The sequence below is a fragment of the Manis javanica genome, chromosome 7 (genome assembly GCF_040802235.1).
Source record: "Manis javanica isolate MJ-LG chromosome 7, MJ_LKY, whole genome shotgun sequence".
NCBI lineage: Eukaryota > Metazoa > Chordata > Mammalia > Pholidota > Manidae > Manis > Manis javanica.
In genome coordinates, this window is record NC_133162.1 from 74,225,975 (window position 1) to 74,251,390 (window position 25,416).

Consider the following 25,416-nt stretch of genomic DNA (forward strand, 5'->3'; position numbering starts at 1 on the left):
ATGTTAGAAAAGGAATACAAACTAATGATTTGAGTTTTTACTGCAATCTAGTATTAATTTAGGGAGGAGCAAAGATATGTAAATGTGTTTTAGAAGCTTAATAACAAGCATAATTGGTTCAGTTGACTTCAGTAAAAATGAGACAGGCTTAAAAATTTTTCTTTAAACAATTTTTGAAATTAAAAAAAATTTAAAACATTTAAAACTTAAATATGCTTTGGGCATGGAAAGAACTGGCTAGAGCTTTATTTTCCCTTATTAGTCTAATGAAATCAATTTTGGAGTTTTAAATTTTAATTGGTAAATTTAAGGAGGTCATGATAACTAATATTTAATGTACTGCTTATTGTTCCTGAGTACTAGTCTATACTTAACATTTATTAACTCATTTAACCCTCACAGCTACTCTACGAGGTAGGTTATTTCTTTCATTTTATAGATTTGGAAAATGAGGCTACTCAAATTCATAGTTGGTAAATAATTGTTGCCAGGATTCCTATCTAAGCAGTGTCCTTCCAGAACCAGTTTCTGAAGACTCTCATTTATGGCAGTCATTTTTAAAATTTGGCAATCTGATATAAAGAAACTGCTATCAGAACCACCAGGGAATTCTGTAGTATATCTACTTATGTAAGGAAGCAGATTTGATAAGGCCATATTTTAATATCTATCAGGTTATGAAGGAAACAGTTATCTATGTTAAATTCATTATTTTCTCACATTTCATTTTCCTTAGGAATGTCTGTGTTAAAGTTGATTAAGCACTGCCATGTGGTATCTGAAAGGAAAAGAAATCTTACTGATTTAATTTAACAAATTAAATCTATTGTCTTATTTTCTTGCATTTGGAGGTCATTAATAGGTGGGAATCTTCCTGTTGTCAGAAACATATTATGGGTACATTTTGAGTGTTGGGCATGGTTTTAATGGTCTTCCTACTATATTTATCTCTTCTGCTGATGAGCTTATTGCAATAGTTAGATAAATCTTTAAGTACTGATACAGAAAGCCTTCCAGGATGTAAAGATTTATCTAAGTTTTAGAAGTGTATGTATAAGTATGTACTTACATACTATGTATAGTGGGAATCTTTTTTTTTAAAGCAGCATAGGTGATTGTGATGATGAGCCGAGTTTAAGACTCCTGCACTAGTAGGCAACACTTCTTTTCAGTGAAATTCCAGGTCTAAGATAATTTTATATATGTAGTCAGAAAATGATGTTACACTAATTATTCTTAGCAACTTTTGCTTTTCCTTTTTTCTTTTCTTATTTCCCTACAATAGTTTATGCCAAAGTGGCTTCATTCATACAGATGAACCAAGGATTGGGCTATCACTATACAATTAGAATCAGACAGCTGATTGCCCAGCAGGATGTCATCATCTATCTCAACAGAGGGCCTGAAGGACCCTGAAATTGCAGAACTCTTCTTCCAAGAAGACCCAGAGAAGCTCTTCACAGATCTCAGAGAAGCTGGCTATGGAAGCTTTGGAGAAGTGTACTCTGTAAGTGTTAAAGGCTTAATGTCAGTGACCAGCGTTTATTTAATATCCAGTCCTGGAAGAGTAAAAATCAGTAATACAAAAAGATACAGTCAATAGTCTATTTTATAGTCACTTGCATTAGGTGTATATGAAAAGATAATTTTATTTATTGAGCTTCTTAGATTATTGAAAAAATGGGAAAGATATTCTGCTTTTATTTCCATGTTGTTTACACTATCTTTAGCAGCTTTATTACTTACATTGCTATTGATCAAATATTGCAAAACACTGACTTACATAAAGTCCCATACACACATTTCAATATTATTCATTCATTATTTCTTCCTATTAAGATTGCTTTTTTTTCCTCAGCAACAAGTTTTGTACAGATGTTTAATATTTTGGTAGTATTACAGATTTAGTTTTTTAGTTTTAATGGGTACCTTAAGAATGAAACAACAATTTGAAATATTATTTCCTTAGAGAAAATGTGTTCCAAATTTGTAACAATTTGAACTTTTTATTCATTTCCCATTTGTAAATTAGAGGTAAAAATAAGGTAGTAGAAATTCCCTCTGTAACTTTCCTTCCCAAGGACAGCTGCTGTTAACATTTAGATAGACAGACATCCTTCAGAATATTTTTGTGTACACATGCTTTATGTGTGTGTGTGATGTAGGTTATGTTTGTTTGATTTCTGAGTTGGACACAGCATAAGGGAAGAGGTACTCAGAAAACAGGTATTTCATAAACAACCTTTTTTCTGTGTTACAGTTTTGTCTGAATATACACTTCTCCTGTTGTTCTCCTTAATACTAATGTGGAGAAATATAGAATAATAAAGGAAAAAAATATACAAACTCTTAGAAATGGGCCCAATAAGAGAACCCTGTTGAAAAGATCCCTGTCATGTAGCCCTTCAATGTGTGTCAGTAGTATTTTTTAATTGATTTACTTTATTAAGTATAATTTATATACAGTAAATACAGATATATTAAATGTATAGTTTGATGACATTAGACAAGTTATGTGCCATACAACAACTATTCAAGATACAGAATGGTGATAGTGTGAGGACTAGAAAGAAGTAGATAGAGGACAGAATGATAACTTGTTTTACCTCTTTTGATAATAAATAGTCATATAGTTAAAAGTTAAAATTAAGTCATTATGTATGGGGGGAGTCATGAAAAGGCAAGCAGGAACAATGAATCCAACTGTATTTGGGCTATAACCACATTGGAGTAAAAACCAAAACTAATATGAGTAACTTTCATGCACAGTATTTTAACTTTATACCCTCTGTCTCCTTGGGAAGAGGAAACTGAAAACAAATTTTGAACTCTTCTCAGTAAATTTGTTTCATATTGGTATGGGTGTGACAGTTCTGAAATTGTGTGTTTAAAGATTGAGCAGTGGGTAAATTTGATGTCATTTGGAGTCAGATCCTAACTGAAAGAATGATAGAAATAGGAAACTGGCAAAAGTAAGGAAGAACCATGTGGGACTAGATAGGTATTGGATAGGAATTTGTGGCATTAATATGAACTAATTATATGACATATATATTTCCTAGCTCTCTCTTCTGTAAGATTCTAGTTGCATTGATATCCCAGTAGCAACAAGCACACTTAGCACTCAGATCTTGAATTCCTCACTACATGGATCAAGAGCTCTTGGAGTAATGGTTCATTCTATTGTGGGGACAGGGATCATTAAAGATAAGCTCTAGAATATCTTGTACCAGAAGGTTAAAAAGTGCTTTAAAAAGGGGGCGGGGGGGCTTTCAAGAGGATGCTAGAACCAGCTTGAAGGTGCTCCCACTGGCCAGATCTGGAACAATTTGAGCATCAACATAAACATCTATTGATTATAACCCATTGAATAAAATAGGAATTCCTGATTTCCATGATAGATGAAGGATGGATAGATAGTTGGAAAGGGAGGGCTTTTCTTTATAATAGAATGCTGACTGATACATGTGAAGGAAATGGTAGAGTTGGGAAAAACCAGCATTTTGAAAATTGCAGCAATCATTGCAAAGATTGTTTTGGGTAGAATCTTCAGTGGTTGCTAAACCTAGGGGGAAAGTTTGATGAGCAGGATATTTATATAGTTTAAAAGTATCTCTCTACGGATTGCTTGTTAGATACAAAGTAGGAAACAGGGGTTATAACTGTATACATTGGAAAGAAACAGTCAAATACCTTGAGTGGGTGATGAAAATTAGTAACCAGTGATGAACAGGCATTGTATGTGTCCAGATCTGATACCCTGAAAAGGACACAATATAACTCATGTAGTATTTCAGCCAGAGATATGTAACAAGAATCTAATCTCTAAGAAGCTTCAGACAAACACAAATTTAGTAAGGTAAGTACTGCTATGTACTCTCAACAACTGCCAGTCTTATAAAAGTCAAGGAAGGGTTGAGCAAATTGTTCCAGATTAGAGGAGATGAATAAAACATGATGAGTAAGCGCAATTTGTAATCCTGAAGGGAGAGAGAAACATGACTGTGAACATTAAATATTTTTCTGTGGGGGTTTTTTTTTGTGTGTGTGTGTGATAGGCAAGAGTAATCTCATCTTAATCTGATTTAATTTTAATATAATCTAATGAGTTTGGATTTTAATAAATTACCATGACTTAACCATTCTGTTTTAAAGTAATAATAGATTTGCAGATTTTGCAATAATAGTAGAGTTTTACCCTATAATCTTCACCCAAATCCTTTAACGTTTACAAGTTTCATAACCACAGCACCTTTATCAAAACTAAGAAATCAACATTGATACACTGATACTATTAACTAAGCTACATACTTTACTCAGATTTTCCCAGTCTTTGTGCTCTTTTCTGTTCTGGAATCTACTCCAGGATACTACACTGCATTTAGTATACCCATTTTTGAACTTTATCTTGTGCTAATTAGAAAGGTAGCTCTTTAGCAAAACAATGAAATTGGACCCTTACCTCTTACCATATATGAACATTAAAATGTATCAAAGACCTAAATATAACAGTTACAACTATAAAACTCTTAGGGTACCCTAAGAACGCAGCAATCAAGTTTGAGAAAAACAGATGCAAAAAAACAAACAAACAAAAAAAAAAAACTCTTAGGGTAAAACTTCATGACCTTGGTTTTGTCAAAGGATTTCAGTAATGACAATAAAAGCATGAACAAAAGAAAAACATAGGTATTGGATTGATCAAAATGTAAAACTCCTATGCTACAAAACAGTGCAAAGACAACCAACAAAATAGGAGAAATTATTTGAAATCATATGTCTGCTTAAGGACTTGTGTCTAGAATATATAAAGAACTCTTATAACTCAATAATAAAAAGACAACCCAATTATTAAATGCGCAAAGGATCTGAACTGACATTTCTCCAAAGATGTACAAATGGCCAAAAAGCACATGAGAAGATGCTCAACATTCACCGGTCACAAGTCTTGAAAAATTATACTAAGTGAAAGAAGCCAGTCACAAAAGACTGTATATTGTATGGTTTCAAAGTGTACAGAATGGGCAAATCTCCAGAGACACAGAAAGTAGATTAGTTGTTCCATAGGGCTGAAGGGGTGAGGAAAAGGGATAGGAGAGTGATAGCTAAAGGGTGTGGGGTTTTGTTTCTTTTTTTTTAATTGGGAAAAAACTTGAGATAAGATACACATAATATAAAATTTACCATTATAATGTTTTAAAATGAAACAATTTGGAGTTTCTTTTTGAGGTAATGAACATTCTAAAATTGTAGTTATCAGTAAATTGCATGTATCTGTCATATCAATCAGTATTGCCATGTATCTGTCAGTGTACTAAAAGCTATTGAATTACACACATTCAAATGGGCAAAATGGGTGGTATGTAAATTGTATCTCATTAAAACTGTTAGAAAAGAATATAGCTGGTTAGACCTATTGACTAAAATCAAGGGGCTCACAAATAGATGAGTAGAGAACATTTTGGAAAAATAACTTCATATTCAAGATCTTATGCAGATAGATCCACTTCACCCATTATGGTAAGTGGTGCACGTTTTCATCAACCAGTCTGCCAGTAATTGAAATTGGAGTGTCATTAGTTGTTCCCAGGACCCACTTAAAAGAATATATGTATATATATATATATATATATATATATATATATATATATATATGTGTGTGTGTGTGTGTGTGTGTGTGTGTACTTGTCTAATTTTTTAACAGTTTTTTTGAGATTTAAATTCCATACTCTAAGTTCACCAATTTTAAGTGTGCATTGCATAGATTTTTAGTAAGTTAGAATTTTGTAGCTATCACCATAATCTAATTTTAAATTTAAAACATTTTATCTTTGGGAATTCATTAAAGACTGAATTGAAGATGAATTCTTCCACAGATGACTAGAGATGATTAACTCTTTTTACTGAACTCATTTGAAATATTTTGCAGCTATCCTCTTGTGCCTTCTTTATATATAACCTTTTTTTTAAACACATAATGAGAATTTGGCTCTTAGTTTCTAAACAGTTAACTTTCATGTTTCTGTTATGCTTTTATTTTTTTATCAAAATTTCCAGAACAATCATAATTAGTAATTGTGGTAGCATTTTAGCTGTCTTGTTTTAGTTCTAGTTAATAGTTATTTACAATAGACATGATTTATCATGTTGAGGATTTACCTTTCCCATGTGGGTTTTCTAAGAGTTTGGTCTTCCCTGCATTGAATACATTTGGAGTTGGGACTTTTCTGCATTTTCAGCATTTATTGAACATATATATATATATAAAGTATATATTTTTCCCCTTTGATTTGTAAAAAAATATGGCAAATTCTGAAATTTTTTCCTGTATCAAAATTTTGCATTTCTGGGTAATGTATTTTATCCAAATGAAATATTGTTTTAATGCCCTGTAATATTTGGTCTTAAAATTTTATTTTGAGTTCCCTTGTCTAAATTTATAAGTCAAATTGGTACCTAAGTTTCTATTTTATGCTGCTGGTGAGGGTTTAGTTGCTGGGTTAGACTGCCTCCATACAATTAATGGGATAGCTTTCCTTTTTTCTCCCGTTTTTTCCTGGGGAGTTCCCTGGTGAAACTTTTCCACTCACAACTATTTTAAAGATGATTAGTATTCTTTTCAGTGTGCCACCACTGTTTTACTCAAATTTTCTTCTCTAGATCAATTTTAGTAGTTCTTTCCTAGAGAATTGTCCATTTCATTGAAATTTTGAAGTTTACAGGCATAGCATAGACTTGTATGTACTAGTCACTTTTTTGTTTCTATTCAGATTTATTTTCCCTCTCAACTAGCTCATTCAAAGATAAACATTCAGTATTTTTATTTCTAACGTACCATCTCCTTGATAATTTGATGTTTTTTGCTACCTATTTAGTTATTTTTTGAATGTTCTTTAAAAGCAGTTTTGATATCTTTTTTGACATGGTGGTTTATAAATGCTTTTATTCTCAGAGAAATGATTTCCCAGATTTAGTCTGATAATTTTTACAACGCTCTTATGTCTTTTTTAGGCACTAGATGTGCACACCAATGAATTGGTGGCTATCAAGAAATTATCTTATACTGGAATATGGTCTACGAAGGTACGTGAAATATGTATGTTTGTATTGGCATGTTAAAGAAAGCCATACCGTTTTAAATTGGGGATAGGTGGGAAATTTTTTTTAAATGTTGAAAAATATACAAATATTAAGTGTATATCTCAGTGAATTTTCTTCCACAGACTCAATGTGCCCATTTAAATTGTACCTAGAGCCGTAAACAACGTTCCTGACATACTAGAAACCTCCCAACTGTGTCCCTTACTTTTAATTGTTTTAGATATGTGCTGCTGACACGAGTTTAATTTTTTAAATTGTTGTTTAGCAGTTTCTTCTATAATAGAGGGATTATCATGTCTAAGAAAGTAAACTAGAATAAGGTACATTTGACAGTAAGTATACTGGATATAAATTTTTAATGGTAGAGAAATTCTCTAACGGCTGTTTCAAATAATCATCAGGCAGCATATATCTAGTCTGAAAAATCAGGCAGTGGGTAATAATCTGAAAAATAAAATTATTGATACTGTATTGCATGTACTTTTCTTCAGTATTCTGATTAGTTCTTAATTGCATAAGTTTATAAAATGTCTACTTCCTAAATGTTATGTTTCTTTAATTCTTCAAAAATTTAATTATTTTTTATTGTGGTTAAGTATACAAAACAAATTTACCGTCTTAATCACTTCAAGTGTAAGTTCAGTGGCGTTAAGGACATTCACATTGCAGTGCAACCAACACCACCATCCATCTCCAGAACTCTTTCATTTTGCAAAAGTGATATTCTACACCCATCAAACAATAACTCCTCATTCCCTCCTCCCCACAGCCCCTGGAAATCACCTTCCTACTTTCTGTTTCTCTGAATTTGACTCCTTTAGGTATCTCATGTAATTGAAATTATACACTATTTGTCCTTTTGTGACTGGCTTGTTTCACTTAATATAGTGTACTCAAAGTTCATCCATGTTGTGTGTGTTTGTGACTGTGTGTGTGTGTGTCTGTGTAAAAACACCACATTTTGTCCATCCATCATCTGTAAATGGACACTTAGTTGCTTCTACCCCCTGGTTATTGTGAATAATGCTGCTATGAGTATAGGTACACAAATATTTCTTTGAGTCCCTGCTTTTAATACTTCAGGGTATATGCCCAGAGGTAGAATTGCTGGATCAGTCTTTAATTTTTAAAGGTTTTGGTTTTGTATATTTCTGGAATCCCTATTTTATGGTAAATCTTGTTTTTTTGTGATAATCACACTTATGGGTATGATAACACTTGTGATTGACCACTGTTCCATTATGTTGATACCTAAAAAAACTCTTAATAATTTCTAAAAAACCTTAAAAAACTCCATTTTTACAAGTTTACTGTAATTTTATTTGCCACTCCATAGTATAACTTTAAAACTAGCTTTCCTAGCCAACTTGTGTTGGAGTCTGTTTAATTAGTCACACCTAGAACAAAACGTTTCACCTAGGGCAGCATCTTCTCTCATCTAATATTGTATCCTACCTGGAAGTGTTTTTTACATTGAAGAATACAGGTTTTAGCTTTGTTTTGTTTTGTTTTGAGAGTTTGCCTCCCAGAGCATTCAACTTTGAAATGTAAAGCCCATAAAACACTTTCTAAACTTAGCATCTTCCAGCTTACACATTTTACACTGCGAATATCTTCTGCTCTATTTTGTTGAGGGCTTATGAAACAACATAGGAGATATAGGATCTTAAATTCTAGTACAAAACATTTCTTAAAGTTCTGTATTCTAGTTCCCCTACCTTTAGAAATATGATACAAGTGAGTGGTAAAGCTTGGAAAAACTGAAACAAGAACAAAAAACAGATTCCAAGTTCCCATCCTACATCTACTAAGTTTCTAGAGTCTCTGGGCATGGGCCCAAGTACCTGTATTTTCAGTTCCCTGATTGCTTCTTAGAAGTAACTATAGTTAGGATATGGCCTAAGTTTCTGAAGTTGTCATAGAGTAGCTTTAATTGCTGAAGGTTCATCTGTTATTTACTAGTAGGCATCAATGGGAAGGCTCTTCATAAAATCCTGTAGGAAAATGTTTTCATGCTGCTTGGTTTTTCTGTGAACTTCCCTCTGTTATAACCTAAGTGTTCACTAGCATTTTAGAATATGTACAAGGAATTTAGGTAATTACTTGATTTGAGTTTAAACAGCAGAAAAAACTTAACATTTGGAAGACAATATAAGCCAAAAACACAACAACTGAACTTTAAGGTATGTAAATTATGCAACAATAAAGCTGCACAAAAGAAGGGAGAGGTTGAACTTTTGAAGAAAAACCACTAAATATAGTATATAGTGTTCAACAGGCTTGGTGTGTGGTTGTAAAATTGTAATAAGACTCATTGATAATAAATTTTATGAAAATAAAAATATGTCCTACCTGGAATGAATTTTATGTAATTGAGTTGTAAACTATATGGATGTAAGTTCTTTAAAATGTATTAGTTTGACATTTAAATATTACAAATGAATCAAAATTGTATGTTCTTGTTAACATTTTAATCTAATCATTACTTTTTTACTTGTATAGCTTTCTAAGGAAAAGCAACTGTTCCTAATTATTTCCTTTATTCTTTTTTTCTCCCCACAGAGATGGCAGGGTATTATTAAGGAAGTCAGGTTTCTACGGACGTTAAAACATTCCAACATTGTAAAATACAAAGGCTGCTATTTACGTGAGCACACAGCATGGGTAGGTATCTGCTCACCCCTTGCTGTAATTTTAGTAGGTTTAGTTTATAATTAATTCAAAAATGTCTCAAAATAGTTGTGTAAAGCCATGCACAAACACCTTGAAATGTTAGTTCATACTGAGAAAGGAGGAGGTGCTTTTCCTGGAACTCTTGGGCAGTAAGAGATAATAGAACTTTTGCCAGTTTACTTCAGAGATTCACCTGATCATTACGTGCATGGGAAAATGTTCTGATATATGTTAGCAGTATCATTCTTCAAATGCTTTATCAAACATTTGAAGGTTGAGAACAATCCTATCACTCAAGGATGAAAATCAGCATATATTTTTGACATAAATGTATTGTAAACTATTTAACCACAAGGGTCTTGTGTGGAATATTGGTGGTGAATCCTGAAGAAATCTGAACTGATTGTGATTCTTTGGCTGAATGATACTAAAGGTAGAAAATTGAGACATTTTATTGCAGAAAATAGAAATTAATTTTGCCCCATTGTTAAAACTAAGATAAGGTAGTAATCTTACAACAGTATAGGCATAGTAATTATGTCTTTTAAGAGGAAGGCTAAATTTTCTTTCAACAGGAATGACCTTTTATTTTTAATAAGCTATAGCTGATTATCATTTTAATATACTGAACTTAGATTTACATTTGTAATGTTTGATTTAATTTAGTGGTGATGGTACTCCTAAATTTGAGACTGTGGTTAAAGAAAAAACAGTGGCCGAGAAGGTAGACTGCCTTTCTGTCTTTCAGGTTTCTCCATTTGTAAAACAAGGATGATAATAGGGTCTACTTCCAAATGTGGTTATGAGGATTAAATTAGTTAATATATATAAAATGCCTTGCACATAACAGGTGCTCTGTGTTGGCTTTATAGGAAATATTTAAACTGTAACCTAAACTTTGCATATATAGTACCAGAGGATAATTTTCTGCTTCCTAACAATACCAGTGTTGCTACTATAGGTTAGTATTAATAGAATGTGTATATTCCTTTATAGCTTTAGTTAGAAATTATATGAAACACACATCTACAAGCAATTCTATGTTGGCATTATAACAGATTAATGTAGCATTAGCTTAACTTCATGTATGCATTTAACAAGTTCACAAAATGTGTAATTAAAGGTAATTGATAACTAGAGTTTGTTTCACTTCAAAGTATCTTCTCAATCTCCTTGGTGAATTTGTTTTATCTCATATAGAATCTTTTTATTTTAATAGTGTATTTTAATGTTTTTATCATTTTTTTCCCATGTAGCTTGTAATGGAATATTGTATAGGATCTGTTTCAGATTTTGTGGAAGGTAAGTTTCCTTTATTTATTAAGAAAAGAAAAGTATTAGTATAATAAAATGAGAATTCGTTCAGTAAGAGATTTTTTTCATAATGTTAAAACTTTTCAGGAAGAGTGAAAACCTTTGTCTTTTCTAGAGTCTCAGCATGGTGTACACTGTCATTAAATATTATGTTTTAGCGTACAGAAGAGTTTTCTTTCATTATGATTTAACAGGCATTTTCTGCATTCTTTATCATTAAACTTGATTTGTTCCTTCTGTTCAGAATGAAGATATGTAGGAATATAAAAAGGGAAAGCTTCTATTTTATTGTTTTTATAATCATGAAACAATTGTTAAATGTTGTTTGTTAACTTTGAGGAAGATTGCCTGTGAACTATAACAAATAGGCACAACTGCACACTTGTTATAAAGTTAAATTGCCTTGTTTTATTATCTTGGAAAGCAAAAAGTTCCTTCTTGCTAAATGTTAGTTTTTAAAAATTTCCCCACATATTAGATATGTGTATATATATTTTTAAATAGAAATGTTCTATAGAATAATTATTTTCCAATGAATTCTTATTTTAAGTTCACAAAAAGCCATTACAAGAAATGGAAATAGCAGCAATTACACATGGTGCTCTCCAGGGATTAGTCTACTTACATTCTCATAACATGATCCATAGGTAAGAACTTTAAAAATTATCATGTATCAATAAGCACATGGCTTATTGAGTTTATCAGACCTAGAATTTATTGATCCTGAATGCTTTATTTGTTTTAGGTAAATAAAATTACTCTGGAGTTTTACAAACTCATATTTTTTTTAGATTATCCATGTCTTAGAAAGAATATACTAATTTATTTGATCTCTTTGTTAAGGATAATTTTTATCTTTTTCTACACATGCTGCCAGGCTGTCTGAAGTATGTGCACTTTATAGATTTGTGATAGAAATTTAATTATAGAATAATTTAATTTGTGAAGTGGAAAAGACGATAGGGATGATGTATTCTTACTTTTTTCATTTTACAGATGAAGAAACTGATGCCCCAATTTGTGACTAACTTCCCAAAGTTTACAAGCAAGATAGATTAGACTAGAACTAACCTAGATCTTTTGTCCTCCTGGTGACTTATAATGCCAGATTTGATTCCATGACAGAGACAAGTAAAAGCTTCTTAAGACTCTAAGCTTTTGAGATAATCCTTGATAATCCTTGATAGTGGATAGTAATTTAAAGATTAAACCATCATAAACTAATTTTTAGCATTGGTATTGGTTTTCCCTGTTTTTAGAAGGAAGCTAGCATTTTTTAAATTATCTATGTGAACCAGACAATACATAGTAAACTTATATAGTAGAGTCATTGCAAATTAATGGGTTATCAGGTTTTTAGATGAGAATACTAAGGTCCACGAGAAATCCACATGCATAGTAAATAAGAGAATGGAAGATTTGGAAGTAAAACTGAAGGTCTTCTCAACTTCAAAGAACCTATCCATTTGGAAAAAAAATCAAATGGAAAAAAATAGATTGACTTACTATTATATCCATTATAATACTATGTAGTATGAATTGACAAGTGCTTAGAAATTTATTTCTTTTTGAATGTATGGTACCCATTGGGCATACAATCCCATTATAATTTTCTTGGTTCACATGTACATTACTGATTTAGAGAAGAGCATAAAAGTAAATTTGAGATCATTGATATTACCTTATCCATGTGTTTCAGTTTTCATTTCATATTTAGGTAGGAGAACTCTGCTAAAGTTTGGAATGATATGAGTAATTAAAAAAAAACAAATTTAGGGCATGAGGTTCTTTTTTTTACCATTTTAATGTTAAGGGTATACTCAGAAATCTTACAATTATGTAAGAATGTTCAGCTGAATTTTTTAAACCATTATTTGTACCAATGAACAGGAACTCAAATATAGAGTATGTGCTATTAATTACCTAACTTTTTCTTCTGTTTCTACTGCTATTTTATCTTCTCTTTTAGAAAATTTTACTATATACTTACAGGAATTCTGTGTATCTCACTTCTTAATTTGGATCTTAATTCTCATTATCTCAACTGAGAGATTATCAAAGGCCTTGATTATTCTGATTTCTCCTGTGTTTTATAAAATGTTACATGATTTTTATCATTTTCAGTATAATCTTATGAAGGAAAGACAAATAATTTTCTGTGTTCTTTAAACCCAGAGATATCAAAGCATCAAATATCCTTCTGACAGAACGAGGCCAGGTGAAACTTGCTGACTTTGGATTGGCTTCCATGGCCTCTCGTGCCAGTTCTTTTGTGGGAACGCCGTATTGGTAAGAATAGTCCTGTCTGGTATTGATCCTCATAATTGAAATAGGCAGTGTGTGGTTGTACTTTTTTCAGATGCTTTATCTTTTTTCTTGGAAATACAGTGCTGCTTTAGACATTACTCTAAGCACTATAGTTAGTTTCAGATATAGATTTGGAGTGCTGCCCTTGTATCTCCTATTGTTTCATTTGTCCCCCCAATGTTTCTTTCCTGTTATCATCTATATCATGTATTGGGTGTAGGAGTGAAAACATTTAAATATTTAAGAATGGAGAAGATAGAAGTGCTAAGTGGAAATTTTCTTTAGATTTATACTTACTGTGTGTCAGTATCTCTGAATAAGAGTATCTGAAGGCTGGTAGCTAATTACAATTTTTTTAAAATTTTTTATTATGGAGAAATTCAAGTATACAGGTAAATAGGCAAAAATATAAGGAAGGCTCACATAGTGGTCAGCTCAGCCTAAAGCACTACCCCAGGGCCCAGCTGTTCTATGTACTTACTCCTCTTGCCCTCCCTCCACCTCCAGTTATTTGAAGCGAGTTCTAGACATCATCTAATTTTATTCATAAATAATTCCATATTAATGTCAGCAAGTCTGAAGGGAATAATTTTCCACATCTTCAACTTCCATAGGTGTTTTCTCTCTGTATATGTTGAGAGGTGTCTTAGGTCTACTGCATCTTCTTTCCACTTACCTTTCAAATCTCCCAACTCCCACTTTGTTAAAGAAAGGCTTCTTACCCATCCTGAATAGTAGAATGATGCATTGTTCTGAGGATTAAAAGACTCAAACCATCACCAGAGGGAAACTTGAGAATACATAACATCTAGAATAGACAGCATCAGAAATACAGAAGAGTTAGGACACAAAGTTTTGGCAAGGGCCTTCTGGCTTCACAGTCATCTCTCTTCACTTCCTTTTACTCCTTGCTCTTTCTTTTCCCCAATTATCTTCCCTCCCATCTTCTTTTCTAGTAGATCACAAATTACTTCACTTATAACTGGGACAATTGCCATGAGGACACATTAACATGTTATTTACATTGAAAAATGAAGTTTGGCATTTCCTGATAGAGAATAATTCGGATTTGAATGGTTGGTATGACCATGCAGACTGGGTTTGCTAATTAGGTTATTATACAGCAGTGTTTTTAATGAATTGAATGAGCTAGGTCCTCAGCTCCAAATTGTAAATATCTGTAAAGCACATATATAAAATAATGTATATACATATGTGTGCATTATATCCTTTGCAACTAAGTTTATAAAATTTCAATACCAACTCAAAAATGTACAAGCAGATACATTTTTTAAAATAAATTCATTGGAAGTAAGAAAATAAAAAGTTTGAAGGCTACTGTTCTGTATGACCAAAACTTTCTTATGTAGAACCCTAGTTTAGATAGAATCCTCTTCACCTGTATAAAAAAAGGTTCTTTGGAGAAATAATTCTTCTTAATGGTCCCCCTTTACAAATCAGTGATCAATATTTTATACTAGAAAGGAGCTAGAAAGTTGTGCATTAAAAACAAAACTACTTTTTTAACTTTGTTGAACTTACTGACTCCCCAAGCTTACTTCAACATCTTCACACATTAGAAGCCCTCTATTATTGGCAATTGGAAGTTACATATGTATTAATTGGTACATAGTATATTAGGAACACAGCACTGTGTACATATTTACATGTTTTTACACAGAGGAACACACATACACCGGATGACAATCTTACTAAGCAGTCAGAAACTGTTCTAAATGTCTGTCTGTGCTTGACAACAAGTACAAAGGAAGTATAAGGTGAAGCATACCAGTGAGAACATTAGAGTCTAGCTAAGATGTAAATTACCATTTCATTTTATAACCAAGATGCCTATAAAGTTAATAATTGTATGATTTATTTAGTTATGAGTGACTGTCCTAGCCACTTTTATCACCGAACACTACTCCTATTTGCAAAAAAGACTGACAAACTGCTTATTCGTTGTTGCTTATTGTGGCAGATATTTTCTCAGCTAAATGTAGTGAGCTTGTTTACTTCAAGGAAACGAGTGCCAGTGATAAAATGCCCTCTTTCAAGCAAAACTTAGACTTTTGTAATAAGATACTAAAACGAAAATGTTTGAGAATCACTGGCATAAAGGATATACAATATTAGTATCTGTAAACTTGAATTCCCTGCTCTGGGGAATCTTTCCTCCATGATGCTGTTACATGATCATGACAAATGGTGAGAATAAGTCTAACACTGTATATGCAATGGTAAATATTTACCTCACAACCTGTAATGCATTTATTTCCCTTTACAAGAATTCTTATGTCCAGTTATATCATCTGGAATTCACACAGGTTTTCTCCATGTAGATGGTCATTAGGTTTTTAAAGAATAGTATACTTTTCTTTTCTTTTTTAACTTTAAGTAACATTTTATGTTTTAGGATGGCCCCAGAAGTAATTTTAGCCAAGGATAAACAACAACAATATGATGCCAAAGTAGATGTATGGTCTCTTGGAATAACATGTATTGAACTAGGTAAGCATTGCTCTTTATTACTGTGCAGTAAGTTTTGATCAATGTTTTACCTCAATTTCTATATAAAATTACAGATTTTTATTTTTATGTCAGTGTTTAAGGGGAGCAATAAATCTATTAAAGTTGTCACTTTGGTTATTTGGCAATTTATATATACATATATTAGCTTAGGTGTATTAGATTTGCTGTATTAAATTAGGTCTAAAATAGTTTATAATGTGGTATTAATTTTGAGGTATCTGTGTCTAACATTTAATGAGTATTTGTTAAACACCTAGAATATGTCTATGGTTATAGATTTACCATGTATGAAGGGTCTCTAAAGCATTCATGAATTACATACTGCTACTTAAGATACTTAATACTTTGTGCTAGGGATGAGGATTCAATTATCAGGCTGCATACCTTATTGTACAGTTCCATTTTTCGTACATATTTTATTCTGTTGCCTTAAGTGGAGCTATGCTTAAGGCAGTGGACCGTCAAAACTTTGCTAATACTCCCCTTGTAAGGGAGCCTCAGTGGGTAATTGAACTGTCACTGTAATTGAAGCTGATGGCCATCTTCTTGCTCTTGATTCCCTGCATCAGTCCACAGTACCTTCCCTGTTTTTTTGTTAAGCTTTATTTAATAGTAGGAAATACTGGGAATATTTCATTGAACCATTTTAGGAGTGACTAAAGATTGAAAATAACACGTTAAAAGTAAAATCCATGTGTCATTTGGATAAGTCATCAACCTGGGTTTGTTAGTTGTAAAAAAAAAGCAGAAAGGGAAATTGAGGTAAAACAAAAGTAAAAACTTGCTTATCATTACACAATAAATACTATAATTTCCATTATAACCAGGCTGTTTCTTTCTTGCAATCTAATATTTTTCCAAAATAATATAACCTTTAGATTTTTTTCACTTTTGTTAGAATTCCTACATTAATCATTCCCTTCAAGCTCTGTATCATCATACATATTTTAAAGCTTGACATCAGCAAAGAGAGATTTGTAGATTACCATGTCATCCTCTTCTGATATTTTGGTCTCAATTTGAGGTTTTCAAAGTGTTACTTACATTTGAAAATATCTTTAGGTATCTTAAACGCTTGTTCTTTTACTCCTGATTCTTCTTCCTAACAGTACATCCTAATTAATTTCTTAAGAAACTTGGATGTAAATGTACAGAAGCTGGTTAATATACTCTGGCTATGGGGTATTTTTGTGGGTATGTGGTTGATGCATATATGTGCCCCTTTGGATAGTGAAATTGCATTAATGATCCTGTTAGATATCATTGATATATTTTGATATTCATTTGATTAGAAAGTCTTCCTTGGCCAGTTATACTGCTCAGAAAGAAATGTATAAACTCGGGAGTTTCTGTGGGATGGATTCTTATTTTTCCATGTTTTCTAGTTTCTTATTATAGTTCATAAAATAGACTTCCTTCACAATTAGAGTTTTTACACTTAGAATAAAGCAACTTCGGATGTGACCGCCTTTAGTTCATTTTTAAGGAGTGAGACATTTCAAAGAAATTCTTAAAGTTTTAGGCATGCATGAGGCATCTTCAACTTTTAGAAACTCTTTCATGATCACTTTTTAAAGTTTTACTTACAGATGTTTTGAATTCTTAAATGTCATGAACCACAACCTGACACTGGTCCCAGGGGAAAGATCTAGAGTAGCCCAGGCCAATGAAACATTCTGTAGTGATAGAGATATTCTGTATTTGCATGTCTTTCAAGCACTTGAAATGTGGCTAGTGTAACCGAGGAACTGAATTTTAAATTTTATTTCATTTAAATAAGTTTGCATTTATAGGGCATTGGGGGAACTCCAACAGTCAATATGGAAACACTGTCCTTTAACAGCACACTGGACCAGATGAACTTAACAGACATATACAGAACATGCCATCCCAAAACAACAAAATGCACATTCTTCTGAAGCACCCATGGAACATTCTCCAGGATAGATTATATGTTAGGACACAAAATGGGTCTTAATATGGGTATAGTAACCACATTGTTTTTCATGTGAAACCTTCATAAGAGTGTATATCAATAATACGATAATTTTAAAAATTGTATAAAAAGTAAGTTTGCATTTAAATAGTAACATATATGTGCTCTTTTAGACAAAACAGCTGTAGAGGCCTGATTTTTTTAATGCAAATTAGATTTGCTGTCTTGGGAAATATATGTTATATGCTTTTCTACTTTAAAATAACTAAGGATAATGAATTAAAGCAAAATTTTCTTAGAGAGTAGGTAAGAGAGCAGAACTTAAACCAATTGTATCTTTGGTTTTGATAAATACAGTTCTAAATAAATATGACTTTCATATTTATTTATGAATTTAGAGGTTGAAATAACTTGAATTTTCTCATAGATGACTTTATATGTTTGTTCACAATTTGATGAAAAAGATCCCAATTTTGTTGCTTTTCAGCCTATGTGCATGATTGCACAGTTGTGTTTATAAAAATAAAATGTGCCATTTTTTCTGATTATAAAAGTCCATGTTGAGAGTATAAAATTTCAGAAATATAACAGATGTAAAAATACAATAACTTGTTAAAGGATACACAAAATAAAAAGATGTAAATTATGACATCAAAAATGTAAAACATGGTGGGAAATAAAAATGTAGAACTTTAAAATGCTTTCCAAATTAGCAATTTAAAATAGATAAGTACAAATATTAGTTTTATGTAAGCCTCATGGTAACCACAAAGTTAAAAGCTATAGTAGATACACAAAAAATAAAAAGGAATCGGAGCATCCCAGTACCAAAAAATCAAATCAGAAAGAAAGAGAGTAAGAGGAAAAAGAAAGGCACAAAGGAATTACAAAACAACCAGAAAGCAATAAACAAAATGGCAATAAGTACATACTTATCTAAAGTTACTTTAATTATAAATGGACTAAATTCTCCAGTCAAAAGACAGAGTGGCTGAATGGATTTAAAATAATAAGACCCATGCATGTGATGCCTACAAGAGACTCACGTTAGATGTAAGGATACATACAGAGTGAAAGTGAAAGGATAGAAAAAGATATTCCATGTAAATGGAAACCAAAAGAAAGCCTGGGTAGCTATACTCACAAAAGACAAAATAGACTTTAAAACATACTAATAAGAGACAAGGACATTACATAATGATAAAGAGGTCAGTCCAACAAGAGGATATAACGTGTAAATATTTATGCACCCAATGTGGTAGCACCTAAGTATATACAGCAATATTAATAAACCTAAAAGGAAAAATAGACAGCAATGCAGTAAGAGTAGGGGACTTCAACATCCCACTTTCATCAATGCATAGACTATTCAGACAAAATAATCAATATGGAAACACTGTCCTTTAACAGCACACTGGACCAGATGAACTTAACAGACATATACAGAACATGCCATCCCAAAACAACAAAATGCACATTCTTCTGAAGCACCCATGGAACATTCTCCAGGATAGATCATATCTTAGGACACAAAACAGGTCTTAATAAACTTAAGAAGAATGAAATTATATCAAACATATTTTCCAGAGACAATGGTATGAAACTTGTAATCAGTTACAAGAAGAAAAATGGGAAATTCACAACTATGTGAGATTAAACAACATGCTATTGTAACAACCAATGTGTCAAAGAAGAAATAAAAAAATATAAGGAGACAAATAGTGGAAATACAATATACCAAAACATATGGAATGCACCAAGAGCAGTTCTAAGAGGGAAGTTCATAGCAATAAATGCCTACATTAAGACATTAGGAAGTTTCTCAAATAAACAACCTTATTTAAAACCTCAATAAATGAGAAAAAATAAGAATAAACCAGTCACAAAGTTAGGAGAAGGAAGGAAATAAGAAAGGTGAAAGCAGAAATAAATGAGATAAAACTAAAAAGTTAACAGAAAAGATCAATGAAACTAAGAGCTGGTTGTTTGAAAAGAAAAAGAATAGACAAACCTGTAGTAAGAATTAACTGTGATAAAAAGGACTGAAAATAAAAAATGAAAGAAGAGGCATTACAACTGATATTGCAAAAGTAGAAAAGATCACAGGAGACTACTGTGAGCGATTAATATGCCAACATATTGGATATCATAGAAGAAATGGATAAATTGCTGGAAACATACAACCTATCAAGACTGAATCATGAAGATATAATCTGAACAGGCTGATTACTAGTAAACAGATTGAATCAGTAATCAAATACCTCCTGGAAAATCCAGAACCGGATGGCTTCACTATTGCAGTCTAACACACATGTAAAGAAGTAATGCCAGTCCTTCTCAAACTCTTCCGAAAAACTGAAGTGGAGGGAGTACTTTCAAACTCGTTTTATGAAGCCAGCATTACCTTGATAACCAGAACCGGACAGGGACAATACAAGAAAGTTACAGGCCAATTTCCCTGAGGAACATAGATGAAAAAATTTTCAGTGAAGCACTGGCAAACATAATTGAACAATACACTAGAAAGATAATACACCATGATTAACTGTGACATATCCCAGGGATGCAAATATGGATCAATATCTGCATATCAGTGTGATCCACCACATTAACAAAATGAAGGCTGAAAATCACGATTATCTCATTAGTCACAGAAAAGCATTTGACTAAATTCAGCTCTTAGCATAAGTGTGAAGGGAAGATAGCTCAACATAACAAAGTCCATAAATGGCAATCCCACTGCTAATATCCTACCTAGTAGCCAAAAAGTAAAAATTTTTCCTCTAAGATTAGGAACAAGACAAGTATATCCCCTCACCACTTTTATTCAACAGAGTATTGGAAATAACATCCAAAGCAATTAGATAAGAAAAAGAAACAAAAGGTATCCAGATCAGGAAGGAAGAAGTAAAACTATCACTGTCTACAGATGACATGATATTATTACATATAGAAAACCCTAAAGACTCCACCAAAAAATGGTTAGAACTAATAACCAAATTCAGCAAAATAAACAAATTAATAACAAAATTAATACACAGAAATCTGTTGCATTCCCATATACTAACAACAAACCAGCAGAAACAGAAAACAGGAAAACAATTCTATTTAAAACTGCATCAAAAAGAATAAAATAGCTAGGAATAAACCTAACCAAGGAGGTGAAAGACCTATACTTTCTTCATGGGAGAAACTAACCAATAAATGGAAATAATCCCATGTTCATGGATAGGAAGAATTAATATCGTCAAAATGGCCATCCTGCCCAAAGCAATTTACAGAGTCAGTGCAATTCCTATCAAAATACCAATAGTATTTTTCAATGAGCTATAACAAAAAGTTCTAAAATTCATGTGGAACCACAAAAGACCCCATATAACCAAAGCAATTCTGAGAAAGAACAAAGCAATTCTAAGAAGAAAGCTACTATGAGGGAGGGGTTGGGGTGAGTAGTTGAGGGTGAGGGGAATAAAAGGGCACAAAAATTTTCAGTCATAAGTTGGTCACAGGGATAGTAGTATAGCATGGAAAATAAAAGCACTGCTTCTGTAACATTTTCATACGTTGACAGTAACTTCGTGGGGAGGGGAAGGGAGGATTTAATATGGGTGACTGTAGAACCACTGTGTTGTATACTTGAAACCAATATAAGATTGAATATCAAGGATACTTTAATTAAAAAAATAATTGAAATGGAAAATATCCTTTGAATCCACTGAAGGCTCCCACAGTTTAGATTTAGTAAATCTGTATGGTTTTTAGCTAAGTTCAGTGTTCTCTGACTAAATTGAGATGGTCAGGTTTATGGTAAATGACAGAATCAAAAATCGTCCTCTGCTCTGATATATTGATGGCACACCATTTAGAATTTTTGAATACTTTAATAAATCACAGTAGAAACACAAGTTATTTTATTCATTAAGAATTTCTTCAGTAATCCCTTCCCCTTCCTGGATGAAACTAGTCATTCTTAAAGCTGTTGGGAGGACAGTATAGAGCAGGTGTCCATGTCACCTGCTGAGTCATGGTAGCCCGGAGTGGCGTGTCAGAGTGCTGTGAGTAGAGGAGGGAGTTCCCACAGACAGAATGCCTTGTAAGTGGAAGCAGAACCTATGCAGGAAGGGCGGCAGTCAAGTTTGGAGATTCAGATTCCTGGTGGGGTAACCGAGGCATTCATACCTGGAAGTAACCCAGCATGGGATGTCAGAGGCCAAGGAGCAGGTCCATATTTTGGGGTGGGTAAACCTGACACATGGCAGTGCCTGATTGAAAGGAAGGGGCTTCCCTCCTGAGGACTGATGAAGAGGGTCTCACTGCAGAAAGAGATCCAGTTTGGATAGGGTGTCAGAAACTGAGTGGATGAAGTAGACAGACTTGGAATGGGGTTTGAAAACTTGATGGGGAAAAGCGGAAATGGTGGTGGCCAAGATGGGAGACTGGCTATGTACAGGGGGGATTCATCAAGTATATTAAGGATAATCAGAGTGAGGTTTCTTATTGTCAGAGAAGGGTGTTATAAATAACGGAAAGAGAAGGCTAGAATAAATAGTACTATAGTATTGGATTTGAGATATTATAATGAACTCAGTTGTTTTCAATAAACAACTAAAGATATTTAATGTGCAAGTATGAATACAAATATATGAGGGACGTGTGTGTTCCCTTCCTCTATCCACTGACAGGATCTAAGAGAAGTGACATGGGCAGTAGCAGTGAGCACATTGATTGCCACAGCTCCTTGGAGTAATGGTTGAGCCAGGTCTACAGTAGGGAAAGCATAAGGTGATCCTGGAACATCTTAGTGTGCCAGAGAGCAAGGAACTGAGCAGGGAATGATGGAGCCATGCCAGAAAGACAGAAGTCGGCTTAAAAAGGTTCTTAACTGCTCAAAAATGAAGCGATTTCAACATCAAAATAAATGATAGTAGCAGATTATAAATTATTAAATGAAGAATCTAAATCCATACAATAAGAGAATAAAATTTAATCTTTATGCAAAAAAATATTCATATAGACTAAAGTACCTTTTTACAAATACTTAATTACAAAGGAAAAAAGTGAAACTTTACCATGAAAACTTGTGGAATGGCCTTAAGTGATCAAAGTGAACACCATCAATAACAAGACGATCTGAAACCATGGACTACATCATAGAATCACTGAGAAAAGCATGATATTTGCTTCTGTGATATTCCTGCCAGAGATGTGTAAACCAAATTTAGTAACAGCACAAAGCCAAACTGAGGGACATTTGAGAGTCAAAATTATACTTGTGAATTGTCAAGGTCCAACTGTCACCTTAAGACTAGAAAAAAAATGGCAAATTCAATCCACAGTAAGCAGAAATAAAGAGACCCACAAAAGATCAAAGCAGAGAAAATGAAAGCAATAGAGAACATCAAAGATCACTAATTAGTTCTTTGGGGAAAGTAATGAAATTAATAAACCTCTAGCTAGATTGAGCAGAAAGAAGACACAAACGACCAATATGAGGAATCACAGGGGACATGACTCCAGATTTTACACATATTGAAAGGATTATAGGGAAATTTTATGAACAATTTTATGTAACTTTAAAACTTAGAAAAAATGGACAATTTCTTTGAAGGATGCAGATGGTCGAAGCTCATTTTTGCTACAAAGGACATTATGGGGACATTTGATTGAAACTACAATGGAGTTTGAGGATTAGATAATAGTCATGTATTCATATCAATGGTCTGATTTAATGAATGTACTAGGTTCTCATAGAATGTTCTTGCTTATTGGAAAAATACACTATTTAAAGATTATGTGCATCAGCGCTGCAATTTCCTCTCTATTGGACTCCCTTGAATAAGTTCTCTGAACTCTACTTTCAACATTTTTGCTAAGTTTGGGTTTATTAAAAAAAAAACAACTAACTACTTCCATTCTCCTGTATAACAGGCACATATTTTAACAGGAAGTTTTCTTTCTTTTATAGCGGAAATGAAGCCTCCTTTATGGAATAATAGTTCAGTAAGTGTCTTCAGTCACATAATCAGAAATGAATCCCCTACACTACAGTCTACTAAATGGTGAGTATGGCTGAGAGATGTATTGTTCAACATGGTAAAATTTAAATATTTTTTCATAATGTTATCAAAATGATTTCATTTCAATGAGGTGAAGTGTATATAACCTGAAGAAATATTAAAATAGCTTTATTTTATCCATACATCATGTTTATCCTTTATTATCTCTACTTTTCATAGCATATAAGTAACTCAGTTTAGAAATAAAAGATACATGATGCTACATGGGAGCAAAAAGTATGGCTTTTGTATAAAAATTAATATATTTTTTGTACTTTAGCAACACATACAACCCTAATTATATAATAAATAGCATGATTTAAACATTCATATTTTATAACTGCAATATATAGATTGCCACAGCCTGTAGAGATATTTAATTGGGGAATGGTTTATAATTGATATGGTATAAAACATAGGTAAAAATGATTAGATAATTTATCAGAGTTACCAGATAATTCATAATTTTTGGATCATTCTAATTGTCATTATTTATTATTCAGAATGTGCTTTGATTTGCATCTCCTAGTGCTTCTTTGATAATACTGTTATTCATGTAAAGAAGTTTATTGAAAACAGATGGACGATTTTAGGAAACAAGGATCTTTATCAGTGATAGAAAATTTTAATGGGAAATTCTTCAGGTGTATCTAGCATTTGAAAAGGTCCAGGGGACTACCTACCATACTTAACAAATACTTTAAAATTCACAAGTAAGATGCATAAATTAGCAAAAATTTATTTTTTAGCATTACAGAATTAAGGCAAGTTCACAGGTCCTTTCTCCTTCTATAGAGATGTTTTGAAGAAATCTTCACAAAGAGTTTATTATGGTACTTCTAAATAATAGATACACTAAACACAGGCTGTCTTTACACTGGTTGATACTTTGGGGATTCAAAAAAGAATTCTTGTATAAAAGAATTAAATCTTATTTGAATATTGATGACAAACATTCTTATATAAAAGAATTAAAAATCTTATTTGACTATTGATGACAAATATTGATGGAATATTTTTTACCTACTGCCTTACTGAACTCTCATCATTAACACTATATAATAGTGTGTTACAGAATTCTAATTTTAAAAAATCTTACTGTTTTCTGGAACTTTTATCCATTTGCTCAAGGATGCTAAATACTTAGGTATAAAAAAATGTGATGTTCTGAAACATGCTGTATGGAAGATGATCCAAGGGTCAAGCAAGAAAGAGATGTAGATAGAGAAAAGAAAAAAAAATAATAAGAATATTATCTTAGATTTAAATGTGAAAAGGAAAATGATTAACTTCCCTAATTCACCTCAATGTAGAATGAGTTGTGATACTTAAGTATGTGAGAGGAGGATTTTAAAATAATGTGTGCAAATTTATCTTTGGGAAATGGTAAAGATTCATTAGTTGCTTTGCATAACTTTTTATAGACTTGCATAATGAAATATATAGTGTATTTTGTCTGCTTTTTTCTTTTATCATTTTTATTCTCCCTCCCTCCCA

At 32.4% G+C, this 25,416-nt stretch overlaps 1 protein-coding gene across 1 annotated transcript in view; it reads left to right on the top strand.

The window, feature by feature from the left end:
* The first annotated feature begins 1,326 nt into the window (after positions 1–1,326).
* The window catches only part of LOC140850588 (serine/threonine-protein kinase TAO1-like), a 64,170-nt gene continuing 40,080 nt past the window's right edge, over positions 1,327–25,416 (top strand). Inside the window, 8 exon segments of the mRNA XM_073241686.1 lie at positions 1,327–1,507; positions 7,012–7,083; positions 9,664–9,765; positions 11,031–11,076; positions 11,639–11,735; positions 13,264–13,377; positions 15,812–15,906; positions 23,829–23,922. Of these exon segments, the coding sequence (XP_073097787.1) occupies positions 1,376–1,507; positions 7,012–7,083; positions 9,664–9,765; positions 11,031–11,076; positions 11,639–11,735; positions 13,264–13,377; positions 15,812–15,906; positions 23,829–23,922 (752 nt within the window). The 5' untranslated portion in view covers positions 1,327–1,375.